At 53.0% G+C, this 22269-nt stretch overlaps 7 protein-coding genes across 7 annotated transcripts; 4 read left to right on the top strand and 3 right to left on the bottom strand.

Annotated features, from left to right (window-relative positions):
* The first annotated feature begins 2021 nt into the window (after positions 1 to 2021).
* On the top strand, positions 2022 to 2649 carry ASPACDRAFT_74306 (uncharacterized protein). The gene is made up of 2 exons (XM_020204175.1): positions 2022 to 2168; positions 2235 to 2649. The coding sequence occupies exons 1-2, from the start codon at positions 2052 to 2054 to the stop codon at positions 2550 to 2552; spliced, it is 435 nt and encodes a 144-aa protein (XP_020061078.1). The 5' UTR covers positions 2022 to 2051; the 3' UTR covers positions 2553 to 2649.
* Positions 2650 to 5217: 2568 nt separating this feature from the next.
* ASPACDRAFT_49133 (uncharacterized protein) lies at positions 5218 to 8121 on the bottom strand (the record flags this gene model as incomplete). Its single annotated transcript, XM_020202211.1, has 7 exons — positions 5218 to 5522; positions 5598 to 6382; positions 6488 to 6610; positions 6682 to 6801; positions 6973 to 7213; positions 7269 to 7548; positions 7933 to 8121. The coding sequence occupies 7 exons, from the start codon at positions 8119 to 8121 to the stop codon at positions 5218 to 5220; spliced, it is 2043 nt and encodes a 680-aa protein (XP_020061077.1).
* A 1303-nt stretch (positions 8122 to 9424) lies between these two features.
* ASPACDRAFT_1877936 (uncharacterized protein) lies at positions 9425 to 14172 on the top strand (the record flags this gene model as incomplete). The annotated part of the gene is made up of 10 exons (XM_020198122.1): positions 9425 to 9735; positions 9927 to 10052; positions 10123 to 10213; positions 10252 to 10289; positions 10345 to 10924; positions 11002 to 11246; positions 11304 to 11745; positions 11792 to 12187; positions 12255 to 12645; positions 12711 to 14172. The coding sequence occupies 10 exons, from the start codon at positions 9425 to 9427 to the stop codon at positions 13967 to 13969; spliced, it is 3879 nt and encodes a 1292-aa protein (XP_020061076.1). The 3' UTR covers positions 13970 to 14172.
* A 712-nt stretch (positions 14173 to 14884) lies between these two features.
* Positions 14885 to 16030, top strand: ASPACDRAFT_109553 (uncharacterized protein). The gene is made up of 2 exons (XM_020195403.1): positions 14885 to 15006; positions 15081 to 16030. The coding sequence occupies exons 1-2, from the start codon at positions 14959 to 14961 to the stop codon at positions 15834 to 15836; spliced, it is 804 nt and encodes a 267-aa protein (XP_020061075.1). The 5' UTR covers positions 14885 to 14958; the 3' UTR covers positions 15837 to 16030.
* A 363-nt stretch (positions 16031 to 16393) lies between these two features.
* On the bottom strand, positions 16394 to 18093 carry ASPACDRAFT_1892988 (DUF409 domain protein). Its single transcript, XM_020198677.1, has 3 exons — positions 17758 to 18093; positions 17057 to 17672; positions 16394 to 16980 (listed from the first exon to the last, which is right to left on the bottom strand). The coding sequence occupies exons 1-3, from the start codon at positions 18071 to 18073 to the stop codon at positions 16518 to 16520; spliced, it is 1395 nt and encodes a 464-aa protein (XP_020061074.1). The 5' UTR covers positions 18074 to 18093; the 3' UTR covers positions 16394 to 16517.
* Positions 18094 to 18378: 285 nt separating this feature from the next.
* ASPACDRAFT_109550 (uncharacterized protein) lies at positions 18379 to 19648 on the bottom strand. Its single transcript, XM_020195402.1, has 2 exons — positions 19201 to 19648; positions 18379 to 19038 (listed from the first exon to the last, which is right to left on the bottom strand). Exons 1-2 carry the CDS (start codon positions 19520 to 19522, stop codon positions 18662 to 18664), a joined length of 699 nt encoding a protein of 232 aa, XP_020061073.1. The 5' UTR covers positions 19523 to 19648; the 3' UTR covers positions 18379 to 18661.
* Positions 19649 to 19799: 151 nt separating this feature from the next.
* ASPACDRAFT_1851699 (coiled-coil domain-containing protein MAD1) lies at positions 19800 to 22058 on the top strand (the record flags this gene model as incomplete). The annotated part of the gene is made up of 4 exons (XM_020197210.1): positions 19800 to 20163; positions 20232 to 20383; positions 20446 to 21541; positions 21571 to 22058. The coding sequence occupies exons 1-4, from the start codon at positions 20031 to 20033 to the stop codon at positions 22056 to 22058; spliced, it is 1869 nt and encodes a 622-aa protein (XP_020061072.1). The 5' UTR covers positions 19800 to 20030.
* Between the last annotated feature and the right edge of the window lie 211 nt (positions 22059 to 22269).

Raw genomic sequence — 22269 nt, 5'->3', positions numbered from 1 at the left:
GCGCTCGCGCATTGTGGTCGTCCAAAGTCGGCTGAGATATATAAAGCCGGGACATGCAGCTGAAAAGTCCATAATTACCCTGCCACCGTTAGAGTTGTCGAATGCTGTGGCTATGGCTTGAGTTAGACACAAAGACACTGCGTAATATGAAAACATGTACTTCTAAATGCGTACTCGATTGCATAAAGTTCACATGACTTCGCCTAGATGGACGTCCTCTTACGCCGAATCAGGCTGTGATTGTCACCTGGTTATTTACTGTACCTCGCAGCAATCAACTTGTCACCCACATGACTTTGTGAGTTTTACTCCATCTGATCATAACAGGAGCTCTAAGTCCTCGATAGTACTAGCACTTCTAGCACTCCTAGCACTCCGTGTATTGTGTTCACTCCTGAGTCGACACAACCTGTTGCCATATCTAGCCACATTCACTTATCTTAAGTATCTACTAGTGATGTCCAAAGAGTCAACTTCGTGAGCGAGGTTTGAGTTCGTTCCAACCAAAAAAGGCCTGGCGCATCGAAAGCCGCCAATTTGAATGGGTGACTAACCACATGCGCAATCTGCTACGCCGAGCCTATAAAGCGGACTGACTATCCACCGGCTGGCTATCGGGGATGCACCTTTATCGCGACCACCGAGCGATAAAGCCAGCCGGTCAAGCCAACCGAAAGAAGGAAGCTATGACGATATCAATCTTGCTGCACCATAACCGCCTTTCTCCGCCGCCTTTCATGACAATCTTATCTTCCAATGCGAAAGCAGCACCGAGTTAGAATTCACATGGATCGTCTTACAATCCCGAAGCCGACAATACTTCGTACTAGACTCACATGACTGAGAAATTCGCATCGAGCTGAAAGTCACTTCTCTTGACCTATATGGCGGTCACAATCACACCGAATATGCGGAGAAGACACCGCTTTCCTGCATCGAGGCCAGCCATTCAAGTTGCGGGGTCAACAATAACCACAGCTTGAGAAGCCCAACCCAAGCGTTGGAAAATGCTTGATTCGAAGATGACTTTCAAGTCACCGATGGCTTGAATTATGGCGATAAGGAGTCGTAACAAATGTGCCGAATCAAACAATTTACAAGTTGACTTCTCTCGAAGCGTGTCAAGAGGGCACATGTTGGTGCTATATTGGTTAAAGGGCCACTGCCCTGATGGCCATCATTCATTCATCATTGAGGAATGATGTGAAAGGCATGATGCTTTGCCTAGATTGTCGAGGCTGGTTCGGAGAATTGTGCTCCGCGATACTTGCCCATAATGTCATGCTTAGTTGATGGAACTCATCATCGCGAAGGCTGAGCCCCTGGCCGCAGACAGGTACGTCACGAATAGACGTTGAAGTGCAAGAGGGTATACCAAGTGTGGATACTGCCATAGCAAGTGGATATTGAAGGGTCAGGGGTCAATGGCGATGTGGTGAGATCTCCAGGGTGGGCTGGGGTGAGTTGTCTGAAAATGGCATCATTGATATGATGATCCTGCCCATCCAGGGACTTGGCATCTTCGATGACCTCAATTCAACCGATGGCAGGTCGGTCTCAACTTTAAGCAGAGAAGAAAGAAGAAAAGCACGGAATTTGTTCCCCAGGAACCACAGATTCCTACTCCGATGATGGTTGCCAACTGCTGCTACCAGGCTAAGAATCGTAGGTGGACAGATCAAATCCAGGCAGGGAGTATTTGATCACTGACTCAAAGAAACTGACAATCATTCGCTCACGGTGGCTCCATAATGCAAAAGTGGACACTTGCTCAGGTTGCAGTCGAGTCGAAAAAATTGACCGTTGTGTTCCCAGACTGGGTGGTGTGCAAGGCGAACCAAGGAGAGCTCGGCCCTTATGACGTCGACATCGTTAACGTCACCGGCCATCAACACACCACCACCCACCAAACCCTGCTCAAAGACACCATATTAAAAGCTGCTTGTTGCCTCTCAGAAACTTAGCTTCTTCATCTCAGAACACAATCAACTCACATCCGATTCAACCTCCAAATTTTATCACATCCAAACAACCTCATCTCCACAATCACTATGGCCGACACCACCACCTTCCACACCACCCAGCAGGACATCCGCAAGCCTGAGTCCCACGCCTCCCACGCCCATGCTGGCCAGACCCCTGCCAACTCCAATGTTTCCGCTATGAAGGTAAGGAGGGACCGCCACTGATTGCTTCTATACCTCCGGCCCCAGTTTCTAACCTCATCGACACAGTCCATCGTCGACCAAGCCAACGCCAACAAGGGCGAACAGATCGAGCAGACCAAGGCCAACCTGCCCCTGCCTGACCAGCCCCCCGTCGCCAGCGACTGGAACTCCGCCGATCAGAGAACCGTCAACGTCGGCTCGGGCGGTCGGGAGGGTCCCGTCTCCGGCGAGAACAACAGCGCTCTGCGGGAGCCCGCCACCGCCAGCAGCAGCGTCCGCGTCGATGGATCTGAGCTGCACCAGAACACACAGCCCGGCAGCGACGTCGGCCGCCAGGGTAAGGACAACCTTGAGGGTCTGCCCAAGGATGCCCTTGCCCGGTAAATACCTCGATGCTACTGCTACATCGAAAAGCCTTTTTTTTCCTATCAAAGCATGTACTTTAACGAATGAGCACTTTAATGAACGATCACGGTCTCCGAGAGCAATACTTCCTTAGATCTATCCTAAACTTGTAGTAAAGAATCTTCTAGCTTGGGACAGCCGATAGATCTACGCTTGCAGAATGTTCCTGATCCGATGTGACGGCAGTCTACCCGTATCTCATCATATCTATTGTAAAAATTGTTAAAAAGTAGTACCATTACTGGTATGTGGGAAACCGTCCAAAATTGGTCCCACGCTGGTAAAGTGAGAAAACACGTACAGTACATATCGCTGCCTGTAGTTACTCCGTAGTTGTGTTATCTGCAATTGTTACCTCAACAAAATGGCCCAATACCCTTTCCCCCTTCATCCTTTCTCGATTCAGCTGGATTTAACACCATTTTTAATGGTGGTACCCATAAGGTCAAAGTCTCTCTTGTCTCCTTCCAAAACACCACCCCATCCTCTCCGGGCGCAAACGCCAGATCGTCGAACCTTAGAGCCACACACCCGATCAGCATTCGCAATTGCATTATCGCGAGAGCTTTTCCTGCGCAGGTGAATTGGCCCCGCTGGAAAGGAAGATATGCGGCTGTCTGTGGAGTGAGGGATTCCCTGCGCTCAGGATGAAACTCGGTAGCAGATTCGAAATATCGCTCATCCTGTCGAACCGCCCAAATTGGAACATGAACAATGACATTCCCAGGAATGTAAATCTCCTCAATCTGTAAACCCTCTGGCGGAGTCTCACGCGGAAATCCCATGGACACCGGAGGACGCAACCGTAACGTTTCGTGGATCAGCTGGTCAATATAGGAGACTCGCTTGAGCTCTTCATAAGTCCAGCTCTCAGGCCCATCGGGGCAGCTCTCACGCACTAGTCGTTGCAGCTTCAGGTAGATCCTCGGGTATTTGACCATAAAGTATACGCTATACAGAGGTTAGTATTGATTCAAGTGTATCGACCAGGCGTGAAACAGAAAGGGAGCACTGACAAGTTGGTAAAGGCGATAGCGACCGTATCACTTTCAGGTCAAAATGTGTCAGCTGGTCTCGACACTGGGGGAGTAAACTCGCGTGGCCCTGTTCGGACGACATCACCGTAACGAGCATGTAGCTTCTGAACATGCAGATGGTACTTCAATTTCGTGCCTGTCATAGACAGCAAACTGTTCCCGTTAGAGTCAGTCAGTCGGTCAGTTCTGGACAACTACTGACTGATATAAGTTCGAAAGGCGCGCAGGAAATGGGCCTGGAAAACGACGAAGTCGATGGAAGTATGCACGATACATCAACATGCTGCCATAAATGCCTGCCAGAAAAGCGGCTCCAACTGCAGAGCTGCGGAAGAAAGCATCGATGATGCCCAGCTCTGCCACATATAGATAGACAGAAAGCAAATCCCAATCCAAAATGTTAAGAGAATAATTCCCAGCCGTAGCTGTCAACCTCGAACGGCTGCATAAGACTCTGGTGACATGCTATCCCCAACAATCCCGCACCGCTCAATGTTACCTGCAGCAGCGACAATGAGGTCTTAGCCAGCGAGTCCATCGCGTAAGGAATGCGAAAGTGAATGAGGTGAGGATGTTACAATGTCATGAGCGCCCTCAACATTTTAGCTGCAGCTACGGCTACACACTGACCTCCGGCGCAGCGGCGACTATTCACGGATATTATTTCGCTTTGCCAGATACTCGGTGTATATTATTCGATACCTATGCTGACAGTTGACCCCAAAAACTCCCCCGGTTTATATTCATGCTCGATATATCACAATCCACTATCGATTGTCAGGAATCGAGCACTGGTTACCTCGCGCTGAAGGACTCGACCTGTAGACCCCATCGTCTCGATCAGGCGACCACGAATGTAATCACCAACCACCGTCTCTCCCCCCCAAACCATCCAGAGCCTTGGCATTGAGCTGCAGATTTCTATTCAGAAAAAAAGCGACGCTATAGCGGTGATTGTGACGGTTGGTCAACACCCGATGGCGAGCGCTGCGGTAAAAACCCTCCCCGTGTACCGCAACATCATGTCTCCCATGTTCACCACGAAGGCGTTCTCAACCACTGGGACGGACACCCAGGATTCAGTGGGTGGATAGTATACTTCTAGACCTGTATTCCCTGGTTCCTGCGAAATAATGGACACACACCCGAAGTCGGTATGGTCGGCCACTATTTGCACGGGGCCGCAGTAAGCATTAAGTGTCATGTTGTTCAAGAGTAAGGAATAGCTTTACCTCCAAACGGACGAGCATCCTCTTCTGCCTGCACGGGTGCGTAGTGTAGAAAGCGCATTGGGATTGAGGGCCTGACGAGTAAATCGTGGAACACCTCTGAACAACCCCATTATGTTGGCAGACCTTGGGCGAGAATGTCGAGAATCGTGGGTGCGGACTAGGCTCACCATTCGGCTCTGGTACGCCATGACTCGGTCGTGAAATGCAGCCCTTGGGAGTCGAGATGGCCACAGACGTCCATGTTGTCGATCTTCAGTGAGAATGTAGCGTGTCCTTCATACACACTCCTATTAGCTACTATTGAGTTATTTCCAACCACTCCGAATCTTAATATCTAATATTACCATCTCTTGAGTCTACGGGGCTGTCTCACCATCATCCAATCCACTGATTTGAGGCAACGTCTGGAAAAAAGGACTCCCAATCAAAATCAGGCCCCAACTCCAAACCCTGGGTGCCGTCGAACTCCATCGCCGCAATAGCCGTCAAATCTGGTGATAACATCGAGCCGCCATGCTCTCTAGTTTGTAGTATAGTGTTGCAAAGCTCCAGACTGTCCCTGGCCGCCCGCGCCACCTCTATCTCTACTGCCTTGCCTGTTTCAACAGCTTCGACCTGGGCAAGAATCATGCGGAGGAACATGTGGTTCTTGACATTCGTTTCACCTTGACGAATCCGATCTTCAGACAAAACAATCAGATCCCGCACCACTTGCTTGAGAAACTCCCGGTACTGGCGAGTCCGCTAGAGCGTACCGTTGAGACGCTGGGTTTCCGCGTGCGCGAGAAGTTCGAGGCTGATCGCCGAGGTAGCACATCGTATCCCCTCTCGGAAAAGCCCTCCACCCGTCGCCATCAGCCGTGCGAAGAGTGAGTCCGGTTCTGGAGAGACAAGCGCGAGTGCCGCATCGAGACTGAGCTTTAGTGAGTAGTGGAAAAGCGGGTTACTGCGCGCCTGGTTGCTGAAGTAGTAATGCAACGGGATCATGAAGCGACGGACGAGATAGTCTAGGAGATTCCGATGAAAAGCTGCGAAGGACTGGTGATTACACCCTTGAAGTGCGTCTGCCAATTCCGAACTGAGGGCTAGTACTTGCTCATAGGAGTGCTCCGAGTGAAGACCACTCAGAAGCTGGACAATCCGAAGACGGATGGGCAGCAATCGGATTAAGGCTAGCTGAATTGAAGTCTCTGTAACTCTTTCTCGCGGTAGGGGTTGAGCCGCCGACTCGTTCAGCTGATTGTCATTGAAATTGGAAGGTGGCTCAGTATCGAACTCATCAAACGAGATTCGTGGAGGCATCCACGAGTCGAGGGATGCCTGAACAACGAACTTGAGAATGGTGTACCACAACCGACGTCGCAATTCGGACTCTAGCACTGACTTCGTCGGGAGATGTCTCGGGTCACGGTGTAGTCCTATCTGCATAGCAGTGTGAACCATAGATCCCATCGAGATCCAGATCGTATCTCCTCCGATTGAAAACAGTTGGCGTGCAAGGATTGTCAAACAAGATATTTGCAACCCTGAAATGTCCAATCTGTCTTTCACGAGGGGCCCGGCAAGCTAGGTCTGAGCTGCATATATCCAATGTTGTACGCGGTCCATATTGTGGAGGGCCGCGGCTCTGTCTCCATGGTCATACAGGCTTGAGCCTATGCCAATGACCAGGAGAACTTTCCGGCGTAAAGTCGGTGTTATGTCTCCCGGTTCATCCCAATACCTGCGGTATTCTGCCCGAAAAGTGGGAATATGAAGTATTCGCTGCCTGCTTGCACCACCCCCTTCAGTAACGATTTCTTATGGGTTGGTCGAGGTCAAGATTGCGGTGATACGTACGCTGATTCAAAGGTGGAGAGATACAGCTCGACCATGGCATCTGCCGTCTCGCGAGCAGGAGGTACCGACGCAAGTCCTGCAGGCAGAAAGCCTCGAGAAGGGCGACCAATCTTAATGCTCCTTGCTTAGTTCTTGCATCTGCGCAAAAAATCCCCCGCCTGGGAGACCAAGATTGAGGCTTCAGAACTGGGAGATGATATTTGCGTGATATATACTGGCTTGCTCATAGTCTCACTATAACACGCAATGATCGCCTTGAACTCATCGGCGGCGCCCATCCAACGACTTCACCCCCTGTCCCTAGATTTGTTGAGGACGCACTGCCACTCCTGTGTCCCTGCAGGGGATGGATGGGAGCGGGAGGACCCTATACCAGAATCTGACGGGGCATGAAGAGTGGGACTATTGGTGAGACGCGTTCCTGTGGAGGCGAGTTCTTCGAGCTTCTGCACACGGTGCACAAGCTCATGCAATGTGGGTCCATCAGTTGAGGAAGAGGCTGACCTAACATGAGCGTCAGGTGCTGGAGGTACTGCAGGCGCTGCAGCTGAGAGACGCAGAAGCTCCGATTTTGAAGAAATGTTGACCAGGAAGCTGAAGGGCTTCCCTGGGAGCGTTGGTTGTTGTTGTTGTTGTTGGAGGCGGAGGGGAAGGTGGTGGTGGTGGACTCGCATTGGTATTAGGTGAAGAGCTAAATGGGGAGCCATGTGATGAGAAGCTATAAGCTGTATAGAGACATGAGGTTCCATGACGCCGACATTGTGCGCATGGAATTTTATGGTCACACTTGATCTTTCGACGACGACATTCCCGGCAGGCCAGGGCGGGTCTGCGGCGTCGACGCGGCTGGGCCGGTTGCTGCTGGCTCTGCATGCGGAGCAGAGACCGAGCGGTGATCTGAGAAGTACAGCAGCATGCCACAGAATGTCACAGCATGGAGCGAAAGAGGCTACAGGAATGAACGGAGTATGTGGAAGAGAGAGAGAGTAAGAAAGAGGAAGGAGATGACGGCAAATTCCCGCTTATCTCCGTCTTCACTGCTTTCCGCTTTCCCCTTTATAAAAAAACTCCGTCTTGCTCGTCGGCCGAGTAACCCTAATTAGAGTCACAAAGATTCAAAGCATGCAAGCCACACAAATTGAGGGTACCAGCTCGGAGGGGGTCAGAAACTGGTGCGAGGGGTCAGAGGTCATAGGCTCCAGTGATGGAGAATCGGATGTTGTCTCGAATGCGCTCGAGATATCAATCTACTATGGGAACATAATGCAGTCCGGACGAGGCGAAGCGTCGCAATAAGTGCGCATTGGGCTGAGTCTGAGGATATTCCATGCACCGGACGTAGACCAAGTGTAGCTCGCGCTTTAGTTGGACCCGGTGGCCTGCCACTGTTTCGGTTTTTTCCCCTTGCAAGATGCCCAGAGCCTCCTTGACCATGTCCATGCTCAGACACTGCGCGATAGATGCTGCTTCAAGAGCATTGTCATCCACCCCTCTGGAGTACAAATTGTCGGTGGCCAGAACTAGCACGCACACCCAGGCGTATCGGCCGTGTGAGCTCGATACTGAGTCCTGAGCGTGGTCTTCGCCTTCAAAAGCCGGTATATGTCTTGAACCACCTTTTCAAAGCTTGACTATCAACAATGGATGTCGGCTCTTTTTTGCGTAATTTAGCAAGTCTAGTGATTCTTGAGAAATTGTGTGCCACGAAAATAGTGAGCACATCAATATTTGAACGAGTCATGTACCCTCCCTGCTAGGACTCCAAGTGGCCTCGTGCTCTCTGTATTACCATTTGTTGCCAATCATCATGCGTTCCATTATCTCATCTATGTTACTAGGCCTTGTGGCTGCATCGCGATCCGTCGCGGCCATCATTCCACGCGACACCTCGACAACATCAAATGCGACAGTCGGGTCTATCCCTTTGCCTGAAGGCCTCCTACCCCACTGGCCAAATGGAACCTGGGTGAAAAACATTGCGGTTCGCCCCAACGGAAATATCCTCTGGACCACTTCCATCCTCAACGGAACAGTGTGGCACGTCAAGCAACCCTGGCTCGATGAGCCCTAGGTTGAGCTCGCCTACAACTTCGATGAGTTGGTTGACCGTCTCATTGGCATTGGCGAGACTACTCCTGACAAATACATTGTGGTTGGCTCGCGTTTCTATTCACCTGAGGCCTATTCCAGCCAGGTCGAGAGGACTTTCGCTGCTATGGAGCTCGATTTCACCCAGGCAGAGCCCTCAGCGCGCTTGATAGCGTGGTCCCCTGAGGCTGCTCTCTTGCAGGGAGTAGGCGTCGCGAACTCAGCGCCTTACCCAAGATGCGGTCCGGTTTGTCAGCTCATGGAGCAAGATTTAGTGCTAAGGGCGAAGACAGGCGCTTATCTGATCGAGGGAAGGAAACCGTGTTCCGAGATAGCTGGGGTAAGCGTCCAGACCCCAGACAGCCTGGTCTTTTAGGGATAATATAAAAAAGGCAGTGGAGAGAAGTACCCTGACATCGGCCGAGAAAATGTAAGGCGGTCTCGATTGCCTATTTGAGCGTCGGCCGAGTGTCGGCCGTTGTTAAGTCCGGCATAGACCGAGAGTATTGCCCTACAAACCACAGCTCTGCAGACTAGCATCTCTTATGATATATGTTCTGGCTGACTATGTCTCAAGAGCTGTGAACTGTTCGAATTCACCGTTCATCATAGCATCTGCTATTACTCCTACTACACACTTGAGCCTCACGAAAACATGACGGCCGCAATTCCTGCCGACAACCCCCCAGAGGAAACAGACCCTCCAGCCAATGATCCCGAATCTCCACTGACCCCATTCAGCAAGAGATTCAATGCGCGTGCATGGGCTACAGGGGTCGCTGAGCTGGCGGCGGAGAGAGGTCAGGACTTCCGTCGCGTCGGTTTGTGCATTCAGGATCTTCATGTCTTTGGCTATAGCACTCCAACAGACTTTCAGAAGACGGTTGCGAATATCTGGCTCGCCTTGCCCGGGTTAATGGCCCGTCGGCTTTGGCCCAGCGCCACTCAAAATCAGGGCAGACACGGGTAGACATCTTACGAGGTTTTGATGGCATTCTAGACCCTGGAGAGATGTGTGTTGTGCTGGGTCCCCCAGGGTCTGGCTGCTCGACCTTTCTTTGAGCCATCTCCGGGGATCGCAATGGCATCCATATCAACCAGGGATCGTATTTCAATTATCACGGAGTCTCGGATCGTTAGATGCACACAGCTCACAGAGGAGATGCAATCTATCCCGCTGAGGTTGATGTTCATTTTCCTATGCTGACCGTGGGGTATACCCTCACCTTTGCCGCATCTGCACGCTGTCAGAGGGAGCTCTCGGACGGCGTCACTCGAAAACAGTAAGTCATCTATGCTCTAAACCTGACTCCGCCGATTGAATTGACCACTGACCAATCTTTACTTATATAGATACTGCGAGCATCTGCGTGATGTCGTTATGACCATGTACGGTATCAGTCACACCATTCACACCAAGATTGGGGACGAATTCGTGCGGGGAGTTTCTGGAGCGAACGCAAACGTGTAAGCATTGCCGAGGCTACCCTAGCCAATGCACCTTTCCAGTGTTGGGACAAGTGAGTAGCAGACCACAGTTTGGAGCTTTTGAAACTGATGGTGAACAATCCTCAGTTCAACACGCGGTCTCGACGCTGCCTACGCCATCGAGTTCTGCAAAACGCTGCGGCTGCAGTCGGAGTTATTCGGTCAGACCTGCGCAGTGTCAATGTATCAAGCACCGCAAAGCGCATACGATCTCTTCGATAAAGCTCTAGTCCTCTACGAGGGGCGACAGATTTACTTTGGCCCCGCTCACCGGGCTAAGCAGTACTCCGTCGATCTTGGATTCGAGTGTCCGGCTCGTCAGACAACCCCAGATTTCCTCACCTCCATGGCTTTCCCTGCAGAGCGCGTCGTTCGTGCGAGATGCAACCCACCTCGTACGGCGGCCGACTTTGCAGCTGCCTGGATGAGGAGTGAGGAATATAAAGCACTCCAGCAGAGCATTGAGCTCTACAAAGCCCAGCACCCAATCGACGGTCCTGACTCTGTCGCCTACAGACAGCTGAAGAGAGCTTGTCAAGCCAAGGGACAGCGTCTCAACTCGCCTCATCTCCTCAGCTATTCCCAGCAAGTGAGATTGTGCATGTGGCGAGGGTGGAGACGATTCTGGGCCGACCCTGGTCCCTCTGTGTGGGTTATGATCGGCAACGTGATCATGGCCCTGATCATGTCCTCCCTGTTCTACAATCTCGACCAGACGACGACCTCGTTTTACCAATTCTGGAGGTGATGACTCTCTATGCCCAGCGGCCGATTGTCGAAAAGCAAGCCCGCTATGCTTTCTACCACGCTTCTGCCGAGTCGTATGCTTCGGTCCTGGTCGACTTACCCATGAAAATCACAGGAACAGTGTCGTTCAATCTCGTGTTCTACTTCATGACGAATCTTGATCGGACACCCGGCAACTTCTTCTATTATCTGTTTGTGGTCTTTCTAATTGTTCTCGCCATGTCGGGAGTCTTCCGGTTCATGTAAGTGCAGTGCACTGTCCCATCTGAGATGTTATGCAAAAGCCAAGAACCTATCAGCGGCGCTGTATCTCGTACAGAACAACAAGCAATGGTTCCCGCCTCGATTCTAATGCTTGCCCTGCTCGTCTTCACTGGCTTCGTGGTTCCAATCCGCTACATGCGCTCCTGGTGCCGCCGGATCAATTACCTCAATCCGGTCGCTTATGGGTACGAATCGCTGATGGTCAACGAATATCACGCGCGTAATTTCGCCTGTGCGGCATATATCCCAACCTATACGTCTGCTGGCAGCACGAGTGTAGCCTGTGACGCCGTGGGCGCGGTGCGTGGCCAAGACTACGTGAGCGGGGATGCGTATATCGGCACCGCCTACAGCTATTACCATAGTCACAAGTGGCGCAATGTCGGGATCATCATTGCCATGGTGATCTTCAATCATCTCGTCTACTTTCTAGCGAGTGAGTACGTCACGGCCAAGAAGTCCAAAGGTGCAATTCTTGTCTTCCGTCGCGGATTTGTCCCACGATTCCTGCCCTGGGGTAAAGTCAGACGTCGAGTCGTTGCCCTCAGGCCCAGTGACAGCCCTACTCGAAAAGCCGAGGGGTGACTACAAGCCTACCCAGACGCCGGCCTTTCAGGGCTCCCGAGGTGTATTCCACTGGAGCAATGTGTGCTACGATATCAAGATCAAAGGTAAACCCCGCCGGATTCTGGATCATGTGGATGGGTGGGCGAAGCCAGGCACTTTGACGGCCCTCATGGGGGTATCTGGGGCCGGTAAGACCACTTTGCTGGACTGTCTTGCGGACCGCCGCGCAGGGGTGGGCATCTTGACTGGAGAGATGCTGGTTGATGGAAAGCTGCGAGATAAGAGCTTCCAGCGCAAGACTGGTTATGCGCAGCAGCAAGATTTGCACCTGGAGACGACCACCGTGCGCGAGGTGAGAGACAAGCATCGCCAGATCAACTAGCGCTTAAAGATCAACACTAATTATCGCTATTCCATAGGCCCTTACATTCTCAGCTCTTCTTCGCCAACCGGAGAGTGTGCCAGAAGCGGAGAAGCTAGTTTACGTCGATGAGGTTATTGAGTTGCAGGACATGCAGGATTACGCCGATGTTGGGGTGGGCGTCCCCGGAGAAGACCTGAATGTCGAGCAACGCAAGCATCTAACGATTGGCGTTGAACTGGCTGCGAAGCCCCCATTGCTACTGTTCATTGACGAGCCGACATCCGGGCTGGACTCTCAAACCAGCTGGGCTATTCTCGACCTCCTGACCAAACTGTCCAAGGCGGGTCAATCAATCATCTGTACCATCCACCAGCCTTCAGCTATGTTATTCGAACGTTTTGATCGTCTGTTACTCCTTGCTGAAGGGGGTAAGACGGTGTATTTTGGTGAGTCACCTTCTTAGGGCTAGTTAGCCTCAACGTCAAGCATGACATGCGCTAACACCGCGCAGGTGACATTGGAGCCAACTCTAAAATCCTGGTGGATTACTTCCAGAGAAACGGTGCGAAGCCTTCTCCTCCGAGTGCCAATCCAGGCGAATGGATGCTGGAAGCAATTGGCGCTGCCCCTGGCAGCAAATCAGAGGTCGATTGGCACGAAATCTGGCGCTTCAGCCCCGAATACCGCGATGTTCAGATCGAACTGGCGAGGCTTCGATCCATCACTACATCTGATACCCTGAGCACCAGCAGTGATGACCCGGCCTCTTATAATGAGTTTGCGGTTTCAACATGGCGCCAGTTTGTTCTATTAGCCCAGCGTTCCTTCAAACACACCTGGCGCACTCCGTCCTACATCTACTCCAAGCTTTTACTCTGCACTGCCACAAGCTTGTTCATCGGCCTCGTTTTTCTCAACTCGCCACTCAGCATCCAAGGACTGCAAAACCAAATGTTCGCAATCTTCGAGCTGATGAGCATCGTCGGCCAGCTGGTAGACCAACAATTCCCCCACTTCATCGCACAGCGCTCGCTGTACGAAGCTCGCGAGCGACCAGCTAAGACCTACAGCTGGCGAGTGTTCATGCTGAGCCAGATCCTATGCGAGATCCCCTGGTACACACTTGCTTCGGTATTCATATGGGCACTGTTCTATTTCCCCGTGGGATTCTACCGCAATGCCGACGCCGCCGCCGGCCAGGACACGGAGAGAGGCGCGCTCATGTGGCTCCTCTTCTGGGTATTCCTGCTGTGGGTGTCGACCTTTGCGCACCTGTGCATCTCTTTTGCGGGCTCCGCTGCCGACGGGGGCAATATCGCCAATTTCATGTTCGTCCTGGCCTTCTTCTTCTGCGGTGTGCTGGCGTCGCCAGACCGGATGCCCCGGTTCTGGATCTTCCTCTACCGCGCCTCGCCTCTGTCGTACTATGTTTCCGCCGTCTTGTCGACCGGTCTCGCTAATATCGACGTAACGTGTGCGAGTAACGAGTTCACTGTATTGGATCCGCCGTCTGGCCAAACGTGTGGCGAGTATCTGGCCGAGTATATCTCCCCGGCCGGAGGGTATCTGCTGGACACGAATGCCACGAGCGACTGCCACTATTGCAAGGTCAAGGAGACGAATACATATCTGGCAGCGATCCATTCGAATTACAGTACTCGCTGGCGCAACTTTGGCACCATGTGGGCGTATGTCGCCTTCAACGTGGTGGGCGCGTTGGCTCTGTACTGGCTGGCCCGAGTGCCTAAGGGGGAGAAGGAGCAGAAGTAGAAACAGTAGTGCTCTCAGCATGTTGAGAGGCAATCGTGAGGAGAACCTGTAATATGGGGGGGGATATTGGTCAAAATGGTAGGTAGAATGCGACCGTGGCGAAGGACCCCCGACCCTCCGACGGCTCAGTCGAGTGTCAACAACCCAAAGTACAAATTAGCACCAGCCAATATTATTATTGATAGCAGACAAACTAAGTATCTGTGTATACTTTCGATTCTGATTACTCTTGTTTATCAATTTTTGTGAAATGCTAGATTTATCTGCATGCCGCTAACTTACCACTTAACAGACCGATAAGATAAGAAAAAGGTGAAGGCGATTGATAGCGACCTAATGACGTCCGTCCCCCATTCGGCAACTCCATGAGGAAGGATTGCAAGCTCACTCACTGCACCTGGCAGACATCCAGACACATAGCATCCACCGCCCTCATGGCGCAATTTCAACCACTTCCCTATCGACAAACGCATCAGATTCCAGAATCCCTCGGCATACCGGATCAGGCAATCAAGCGTGTGGACCGAACGCTGACCATCTCCCCACTCCTCTGGTGCGAAGAGCAATCGAGGGGGGGCCCAGAATGAGAGAATGGGCGGATCCTCCCTGCAGCAGGATGGGAGAGGACAACGGGGTTGGGCAAATACATCAAAAACATCCTTCAGCTTTTCTTCTTCCCCGCTCATCAATTGGAAGGTTGACGCCACAGGGCCCAGCTCATTGACGTATGAGTACTTCTCTGCTGATTGTGCAAGTGAGTCGGTTGTGGGCATGTAATGTCAGAGTGACATCATGTAGCATGCTCCCATGTATTGCACCGGTTGACGACATGCGATCTCATGCTATCCTATATAGCCTGCTCAGTTGCATTCGAAGGACAGGAGCAGAACCATAAACAGACGAACATAATCAAAGCCATCAAACCATCCGCATCACATCAACAACTCACCCAAAACCACCCTTTTCACAAAACACTTGATCTCTTCATCATGGATCTCCAAGGACAGCCCATCCCCCCTGGCCAGCGCAGCACCAAGGTAAGTTCCTGTTCCCTGGGGACACCTCGCTCATTCAATCCCTGGAAAACGATGTCCTAACGCGGCAGGTATAGGTCACCTCCGACCCCGAACGCTATGAGCAGCCCATCAACGAGCCCTCGGGCCCGGTCACCAACGACTCCCTTGCAGCCGAGTCAGCCACCAAGGGCGGCGCCTACTCCCAGAACCGCGGGGCCCAGCCTATGGGCGTCTCCGGCAAGAACTCCACCGTCACCAACACCGACACCTCGAGCGCCCGCAAGATCGACCCCGACCACCGCGACACCCAAGACAAGTACCCGGAGGCCCTAGGCGGCCAGGGCAACTTCCCTGGCGCCCATCTCCCGGAGTCCGGCTACACTGGCGGCTCGACGGCCGCCAAGCAGGAGCTAGGCCTCAACAAGGGCGAGTACTCTGCTGCTGGGAAGCAGCAGCAGCAGCCGCAGCAGAAGAACACCGATCAGATCCACCCCCACCAGCACCAGCCCAGGCACCCCGTTGGCCAGCAACAGAAGCAAACCGGTGCTCCCGCCAGCGGCAGCGGCTACCAAGGCGGCGTGGCCCCCTCCTACGTCCAGGACGTCCTCCACAACCTGGGCAACACCAAGCCCAAGGGCACCAACCTCAAGGAGGGCGACATCCCCGACGACGCCCCCAACGCCAGCTACACCACTGACATCGGTAGCGAGAACGACCCCGGCCGTCTCGCACAGGGTGGCTTCCAGCTGAGGTCGGCGGAGAGCGGGCCCGCTGGCACCTCGGCCGGCCGCCAGAAAGGTGTCGACAACGAGCAGCCATTCCAGGCTCTGCAGTCCGACCAGCGCGCTTAGGTTATGGAGCATGATGGGATGAAATTTTACGATAAAAGCGAAGCGGGTTTCCTTGATATGAATTTGTATACTTGAGAGCCTCAACAAGTATGAAATTAGGGCTAATATGAGATTTGCGAAGACTGGGTCCGTCGCAATCTCTCAATGAATTGTATTTTTACATTATTGGACGCGAATACGAGACTGTCTAGGATATTGTTTCTTTGAGTCGCTGGTTACTGAGATGCTTATGCCGGTCACTGTCTGTTCGGAAATAGCCTATTCGGGCTTGTAAGACGTCCGAGTGCCTCGCTGGGAAGCCGGAGAAAAGATAATATACTGTGCAAGGTGGGATTGTGGAAGAGAAAGAAGGAGCAAAATTGCCCATCTTCTTAATTAGTTGCGCTAGGATCAAGAGCTCATCTGGGTCGTAGACTCTGACAGATGCTGGCAGACAGAGCATAATGAAAAAATCATCATATTCTTGACTGGAACCACCGCCACAGCCACACTCCATCCCTATCTGTCAAAGCTTACACAATGTTGCATATATGATTGTATCGAAGATGTCATAAAAAGCGGAGTGGTTTGAGTCTGTCTTGGTTGAAGCACTGATTTAGAGCGGCATAGAAAGATCGATCGCGTTTCGAGTGATGCTATCCTACATGACAATTCCAACAAAAGAACATGCCCCCCCTCCCCTCAAGCAGGAGGCAAAAACGAAGCATAAAGCACCCCCTGAACAAGAGCATACACCACCATATAATTCACGACGAGGCTACCCCCCCTCTTATACCAACCACCACCCTCTTCCGTCGCCGACCCTCCCCGAAGCAGCAGACAAGCCACCCAAACATACCAGAGCGGATACCCCGACGCCATGCGCGTGATGATCTGCACATGATGATTGAAGAAGGTGAGCACCGCAATCACGAGCTGCGGCACCGCCAGACTCCGCAGCAGCCGGTCCGTGACGCGAGCTTGCGGCGGCGAGTCCCGCAGCTTCTCGACCGGCCGGCGCGAGGGTAACCCCAACCCTACCAGCGACCCCAATTCTCCGTTCAGAGCCTGCCATCCCGACGCCAGCAGGATGGCCAGCATGGGGCCGGCGAGGCCGAAGAGCGGGATGTTGGAGACTGTCCAATACCTCAGAAATCCATTGTCCCTGTGGTACATAGAGATGAGTAGTGGTCAGCCATTGAGAGGTACCAAACTAGAATTGTGGGTTGGACAAAACGGACCAGTAGTGCTCCTGCACGAAGCTATAAATACTCGGAAGGGTTCTCCGACACCACGCCCTCGGTTCCCGGTCTGTGCAGAACTCCTGGTAGGCGATGTACTGCGGGAGAACGAAGCCCAACCCCGTGCAGACCCCGGCCGTCCCGACAGCGAGTAAGCGTCGCAATTTCGCAAGTGAACAACCTTGCTGCGACAAAAGGACGAGCTGCCGCACCGCCTCCTCGAAGAGCGGGATGCCGTTCAGCAACCCGTTACTGCGGAATGTCGTGGCGAGGCCATACAGCACCCCGGACAGGACGAGCAAGGTGTCTTGACACGAGCTGGAGCTAGCGTCCGAGGAAGAGGCGAAGCTCTTCACAAACAGCAGCGAGCCGCAGAAACTCAACAGGGCATATGCACTCTCCGCACAGGGTGCAGACAGGAAAGCCCCCGCCGGAGACACCACGTGCAAGCAGGCGGCGAGGAGCGCGACCTTGCGGCGGCCCTGCGCGCCGGGGAAAAGGGCGCAGACGAGATGGTAGAGCACGATCACGGACAAGCCATGGGCGGCGTGGGAGATCGAGATGCCCACGAGACTCTCATTGAAGGCATAGTCGAGGAAGCTGAGTTTGCGGCAGCCTAGGGAGCTCGTCAGCCAGGAAGATTTCTGGAAGGATATTGTTGTTATTAGGGGGTTTGGTTCTATAGCCCAGGAAACAAGTACCATTCGCCAAGACATGGATCAGTCGATTGCATCCGTACCCGAAGGCCCATTCTTGCTCGAAGATGTAGCCCCGGTTGGCAGCGTGGGTGAAGTAAATAGCATCCCAGCGGGTCAATTTGGTCGATATCGTTTTCCAAAGGGCTGGCAATGGGGCTTTGGTCGGATCGCTGTTCCATTCAATCAGTGTGGTTGAGGTGTCGTACCCGGGCCCCGGTGTGAAGGCAGCGAGTAGCAATAACAGGCTTTTCCACAGTATGAAGACAGCTAGTAATGATCGATGAGGGCGACTAGCCTGCACCCAAAGCATCGACGCCATAGTCCCTGCTTGGTTCTCAGAATATTGGTGTGATGGGGTTCAAGCAGGTGAAGATGCTCAGGAGCAGATCCGCTGCACGCCAAGCCTTCCCACTCCCGTGATGCTTCCATTGCACGCCCTCAACCTAGAGGAGAAGAGGAATACTCATTAAGCAGCAAACAATACTAACTTACGATGGACCATGAATACGGCTCGCATTGATCGTTAAGAATGAGCAAGTCCGGCGTTGGCCCACGCACTCTGCAAAATGGCAAGGCTGAATGGTGCCCGTGTCCAGACAGGCCTACTGGAATGGACTTGGAACTGCCGCCTCGTAAAAAGAATAATATCTTGTCAGTCAATTGAGTTTAATTTTGAAGACATCCTGCCTTTTTTTCATACACCATTTGCGAACGCCGGATTTGCAACGGACACGTCATAAAAGATCAACCCATATAAGCACGTCCCAAAGGCCAGACCCCAAAGACATGCACTGCCTTGTCAGACATCAAAGTGGAACTGTACAGCCATCGCAAGTTGACAAGACAAAATAAAAGAAGCCATATAGATTAAGGAAATAACGGAAAACAAATCACACCCGATGAACCTTTACAGGTTCACCCGCTTCAGCTCCTTCTGAGCCAATTTGGCCAACTCCTCATACACCTCGGTGAAGTCCTCACCTTCGTCCTCACCCTTCTTGCCCTTGGAGGCCGACTTGGGCACGACCATGACGACACTGGTGGGACGTTTCGTGGCGGCCGAGTTACCGAGCTCAGCTCGGGATGTGACGAAGACATATGGGATACCGTGGTCCTCGCACAGGACGGGGATGTGAGAGATGACGTCCATGGGCGAGATGTCGGCGGCAAGGATGACAACGGCGTTGGGGACGGCGATGGTAGCGTTGGCGGCGGGGATGGGAGATTTGCGGAGGGCCTTGACGACTTCCTTGACACCACGCTTCAAGCACTTGTTGACAGCAGCTGTTCAAAGCATTTCAGTTAGTATATGGTAAGGCAGGACAGGTCGCGCTCATCAGTCGAAATCTGCATTGATTCTCGGGCTCATCTATGTCCACAAGACCAGAGGCCCAGGACTCAATGCATGGTAGAAAGTCTGTGTTGACATGAGGCAGATGCTCTTACCTTTCTTGACGCTCTTCAGAACCTTCTTGGCCTGCTTGTCCTCAACCAGAGGCTGGGCGAAAGGAACGAGTGCGCCGACGGGGTTGCTGTCGACATCCATGACCTCAGCCTCAACAACACCAGTGACGGTGGCATCAGCAGGGACAGCCTGCTCAATGCCCTCCAGAACCTTGGTGGTGAGCTCCTTCTCGACGGCGTCGGCAAGAGCGGTCTTGTCCTTCTTCTCCTTCTTGTCCTTCTTGCTCTTGGAGATTCCGTCCTTCTCCGCGCGCTTCTCCTTTCTCTCGCGCTTGTCCTTCTTGTCGCTCTTGTCCTTGGCCATTGTGAATATTAGACCCCGCTTCGAGGATTTGATGCTGAGTCCGGAAAGAGGGGTTGGGCGAGGGCGAGAGAGAGGGCGATGGGCGTGGGGGGAGAAATAGTCGTCCGGTCTTTTGCTGAAACCCGCAAAAATTCGAAATCCATTCAAAATTTCGGCGCTAGTCCTATTCTAAAGTGGGAGCTTTCGCGGGCGGTGAGTGGCTGAGTCAGCACTGGGTGGCCGTGGTGCAGGTGCGGATGTTCATCGCCGCGCATGCAACCCCAAACAAATGAAGTAATAGTGGATGAGCTTGTGAGTGATGCTTGCTTGTACTTCCCGTCGCCAGACTGGAGGTCAAGCCTATGCATATCTGTGATCTCTAGCATTAATTGTGCTGTGTTGCTGTCAAAGGTGAACCGTCCAGTTAGGTTCGCTTGGCTCGCTTCTATCCTTCAGTGTACGTCCAACCCTTCGTCGCATGACATAATAAGAGATTTCGAAGGATCCAAATAACGGAAGATCTCTACAGATGGATTCTAGACGAAACTCGCGTGCAGCATGGGGTTCTCCCCCGCCCGAATCCCCTTTGGCTCTCCCTCCAGCTCCGATTGCCTTCCAACTATCGAGTCGTCTGGCAGAACCAGCTCACCCTTCGAAACCAGGTGAGACCTACCCCCCCCCCCCCCCCCTCCTACTATAGCGCGGAGCCCTGACCTGTCGTCCTCCAAAGATACCGAAAAGGAAGAGCTGCGCGTCCAGGTAAACACATTGAAGTATGAACTGGAGAACTTCAAGCAAGAGCGAGACTTGATGGTATTGCGCCATGAGAAAGAGCTGCGGGAATTGCAATTGAAGGCAGATGCGGATTTCCGCAAGGCCCAGGTACGCTCACCCCTTTAAGTTGACGGACGTGTTCTTCATGGCTAATGGGGGATCGTGCTTAGGTAGCAGAATCGTCCAGTCACCGTGCCAGCCACAAGAGCGAGACCCTTGCGAAAGAATTAAAAGAGGCCCAGGACACCGCACTCAATGAGAAAGCGGAGCTGGAGCGAAGACTCCGGACCCTTCAAGACCAAAACCAGTCCCTGCAGGAAGATGTCGACGATACCAAAGCGCAACTGCTCGACCAGGAGCGACAGTCCAAATATCAGGTCAGCGAGTTGGAAACAATCCGATCATCGCTTCAAAAAACACTCGAGGAGCTGCAGAACGACCTGCAGACTGTACGAAGTGATATGAATACCACGCAAGCAAAGTTACAGGAACGAGAAACGGAAGTTGCACACCTGGAATCGGAAAATCTCCGCCTGAAGGCCGAGGGCAGCGACACCGAGGCACTGTCTGTTCTCAAGCGGGAGCTGTCGGATCAAGTCAATCACATCAGAAACTTGGAGACTGCAAATCGTGAACAGACGATCGAGCTACGTCACCTGCGCAAGGTGCAGAAGAATGTGGAGGTGGTAGAGGAGCAGAAGCGATCGTTAGAAAATCAGCTACAACTCATGAAGGGCGTGGAGTCTGAGCTAGGGACCGCTCAGATCCAGATGCAGATACTCGAAGATGAGCGACGGTCCTGGACCAGCCTCCTACAGGATAACGACCAGCCGGCGGAGCTTGACTCTCCGGAATCGGTTGTCAAAGCTTTGCTACAGGAACGGATCGAGAAAGCTACCCTTGTTGACAAACTGGGCAGCGTCGAGGCCGAAGCACTGGAGAAGGAGGAACAGATCCGAAGCCTGGAAGCCGAAAAGATGACCCTGCGGAAAGAACTCGAGACTGTTCGCGCTACCGCCTCTGCAGCCGGCGGAGCCACCGCAGACAGCCGTGCTAAGGCCCGCCTTGAGAGGCAGCGCACCCTCGCCATCAAAGAGGTCGAGTATCTCCGGGCCCAGCTGAAGACATTTGACACCGAAGAGGAGACCATGAATGCCGAACAGAGCCAGTTCGACCAGCAGAAATCCGAGCAGATAGCCACATTGGAGAAGCTTGTCGACGAGTACAGAGCCGAACTGGCCAAGGTTCACGAGGAGCTTTCCCAGCGTGAGTCGGCGGCAACAACAGCCCCCCAGACATCAAAGTCGTCCCCGTCAGCACCCTCGAGAGCATGAAGCTCGACATCCAGGACATGGAGCGGGCCGTCGCCGACAAGGAGAAGCGCATGCGCCGCCTGAAGGAGATCTGGACCGCCAAGTCCTCCGAGTTCCGCGAGGCGGTCGCCTCCCTCCTCGGCTTCAAGCTGGACTTCCTCCCCAACGGCCGCGTGCGCGTGACCTCCATGTTCCATCTTTCCGCGGCGTACCGGCACGGGGACCGGGATAGTGGCTCGTCATCGGACGCGCAGGGACCCGGCAGCATGGGCAACGGCGAGGAGAACTCGATCATCTTCGACGGCGAGAATGGGACCATGAAGATCTCCGGGGGTCCCAACAGCCTCTTCGCGATGGAGATCCGTCCCCTGGTCAAATTCTGGGTCGAAGAGCGCAAGGATATCCCCTGCTTCCTGGCGGCCATGACCCTGGATTTCTACGATAAAACGACCAGGGCGGCGCGCATGTAGATTTCAAATACCTTTGCAGCAGTAGTCGTACACACTCTTCGGCGCCCATCTCTTCCTCTGTTTGATTAGCTCGATAGCCCAAATGATTCCCCCGGCACAGGCATCACTGGTGCCATGTTTGTTATACCGTCGCAACTTCTCATAGTCCGTGGTCGTGTCTATCACAAATAGAAGTATCGAATAGACAGCCTGCAATCTCTGTACACTAGTG

This window comes from Aspergillus aculeatus (assembly GCF_001890905.1).
Source record: "Aspergillus aculeatus ATCC 16872 unplaced genomic scaffold ASPACscaffold_1, whole genome shotgun sequence".
In the NCBI taxonomy this organism is placed as follows: domain Eukaryota; kingdom Fungi; phylum Ascomycota; class Eurotiomycetes; order Eurotiales; family Aspergillaceae; genus Aspergillus; species Aspergillus aculeatus.
This window is presented reverse-complemented; position numbering and strand designations above follow the sequence as displayed.

Excerpts from the sequence above, each read along its gene's own strand:
- ASPACDRAFT_109553 (XM_020195403.1), top strand. The coding sequence starts at position 14,959 with ATGGATCTCCAAGGACAGCCCATCCCCCCTGGCCAGCGCAGCACCAAG. Across the intron at positions 15,007-15,080 it reads CTGGCCAGCGCAGCACCAAG|GTCACCTCCGACCCCGAACG; the intron begins GTAAGTTCCTGT and ends CGGCAGGTATAG.
- ASPACDRAFT_109550 (XM_020195402.1), bottom strand. The coding sequence starts at position 19,522 with ATGGCCAAGGACAAGAGCGACAAGAAGGACAAGCGCGAGAGAAAGGAG. Across the intron at positions 19,039-19,200 it reads TCTGAAGAGCGTCAAGAAAG|CTGCTGTCAACAAGTGCTTG; the intron begins GTAAGAGCATCT and ends TGCTTTGAACAG.
- ASPACDRAFT_74306 (XM_020204175.1), top strand. The coding sequence starts at position 2,052 with ATGGCCGACACCACCACCTTCCACACCACCCAGCAGGACATCCGCAAG. Across the intron at positions 2,169-2,234 it reads CCAATGTTTCCGCTATGAAG|TCCATCGTCGACCAAGCCAA; the intron begins GTAAGGAGGGAC and ends TCATCGACACAG.
- ASPACDRAFT_1892988 (XM_020198677.1), bottom strand. The coding sequence starts at position 18,073 with ATGGCGTCGATGCTTTGGGTGCAGGCTAGTCGCCCTCATCGATCATTA. Across the intron at positions 17,673-17,757 it reads GATCCATGTCTTGGCGAATG|GCTGCCGCAAACTCAGCTTC; the intron begins GTACTTGTTTCC and ends CGAGCTCCCTAG. Across the intron at positions 16,981-17,056 it reads TTCGTGCAGGAGCACTACTG|GGACAATGGATTTCTGAGGT; the intron begins GTCCGTTTTGTC and ends TATGTACCACAG.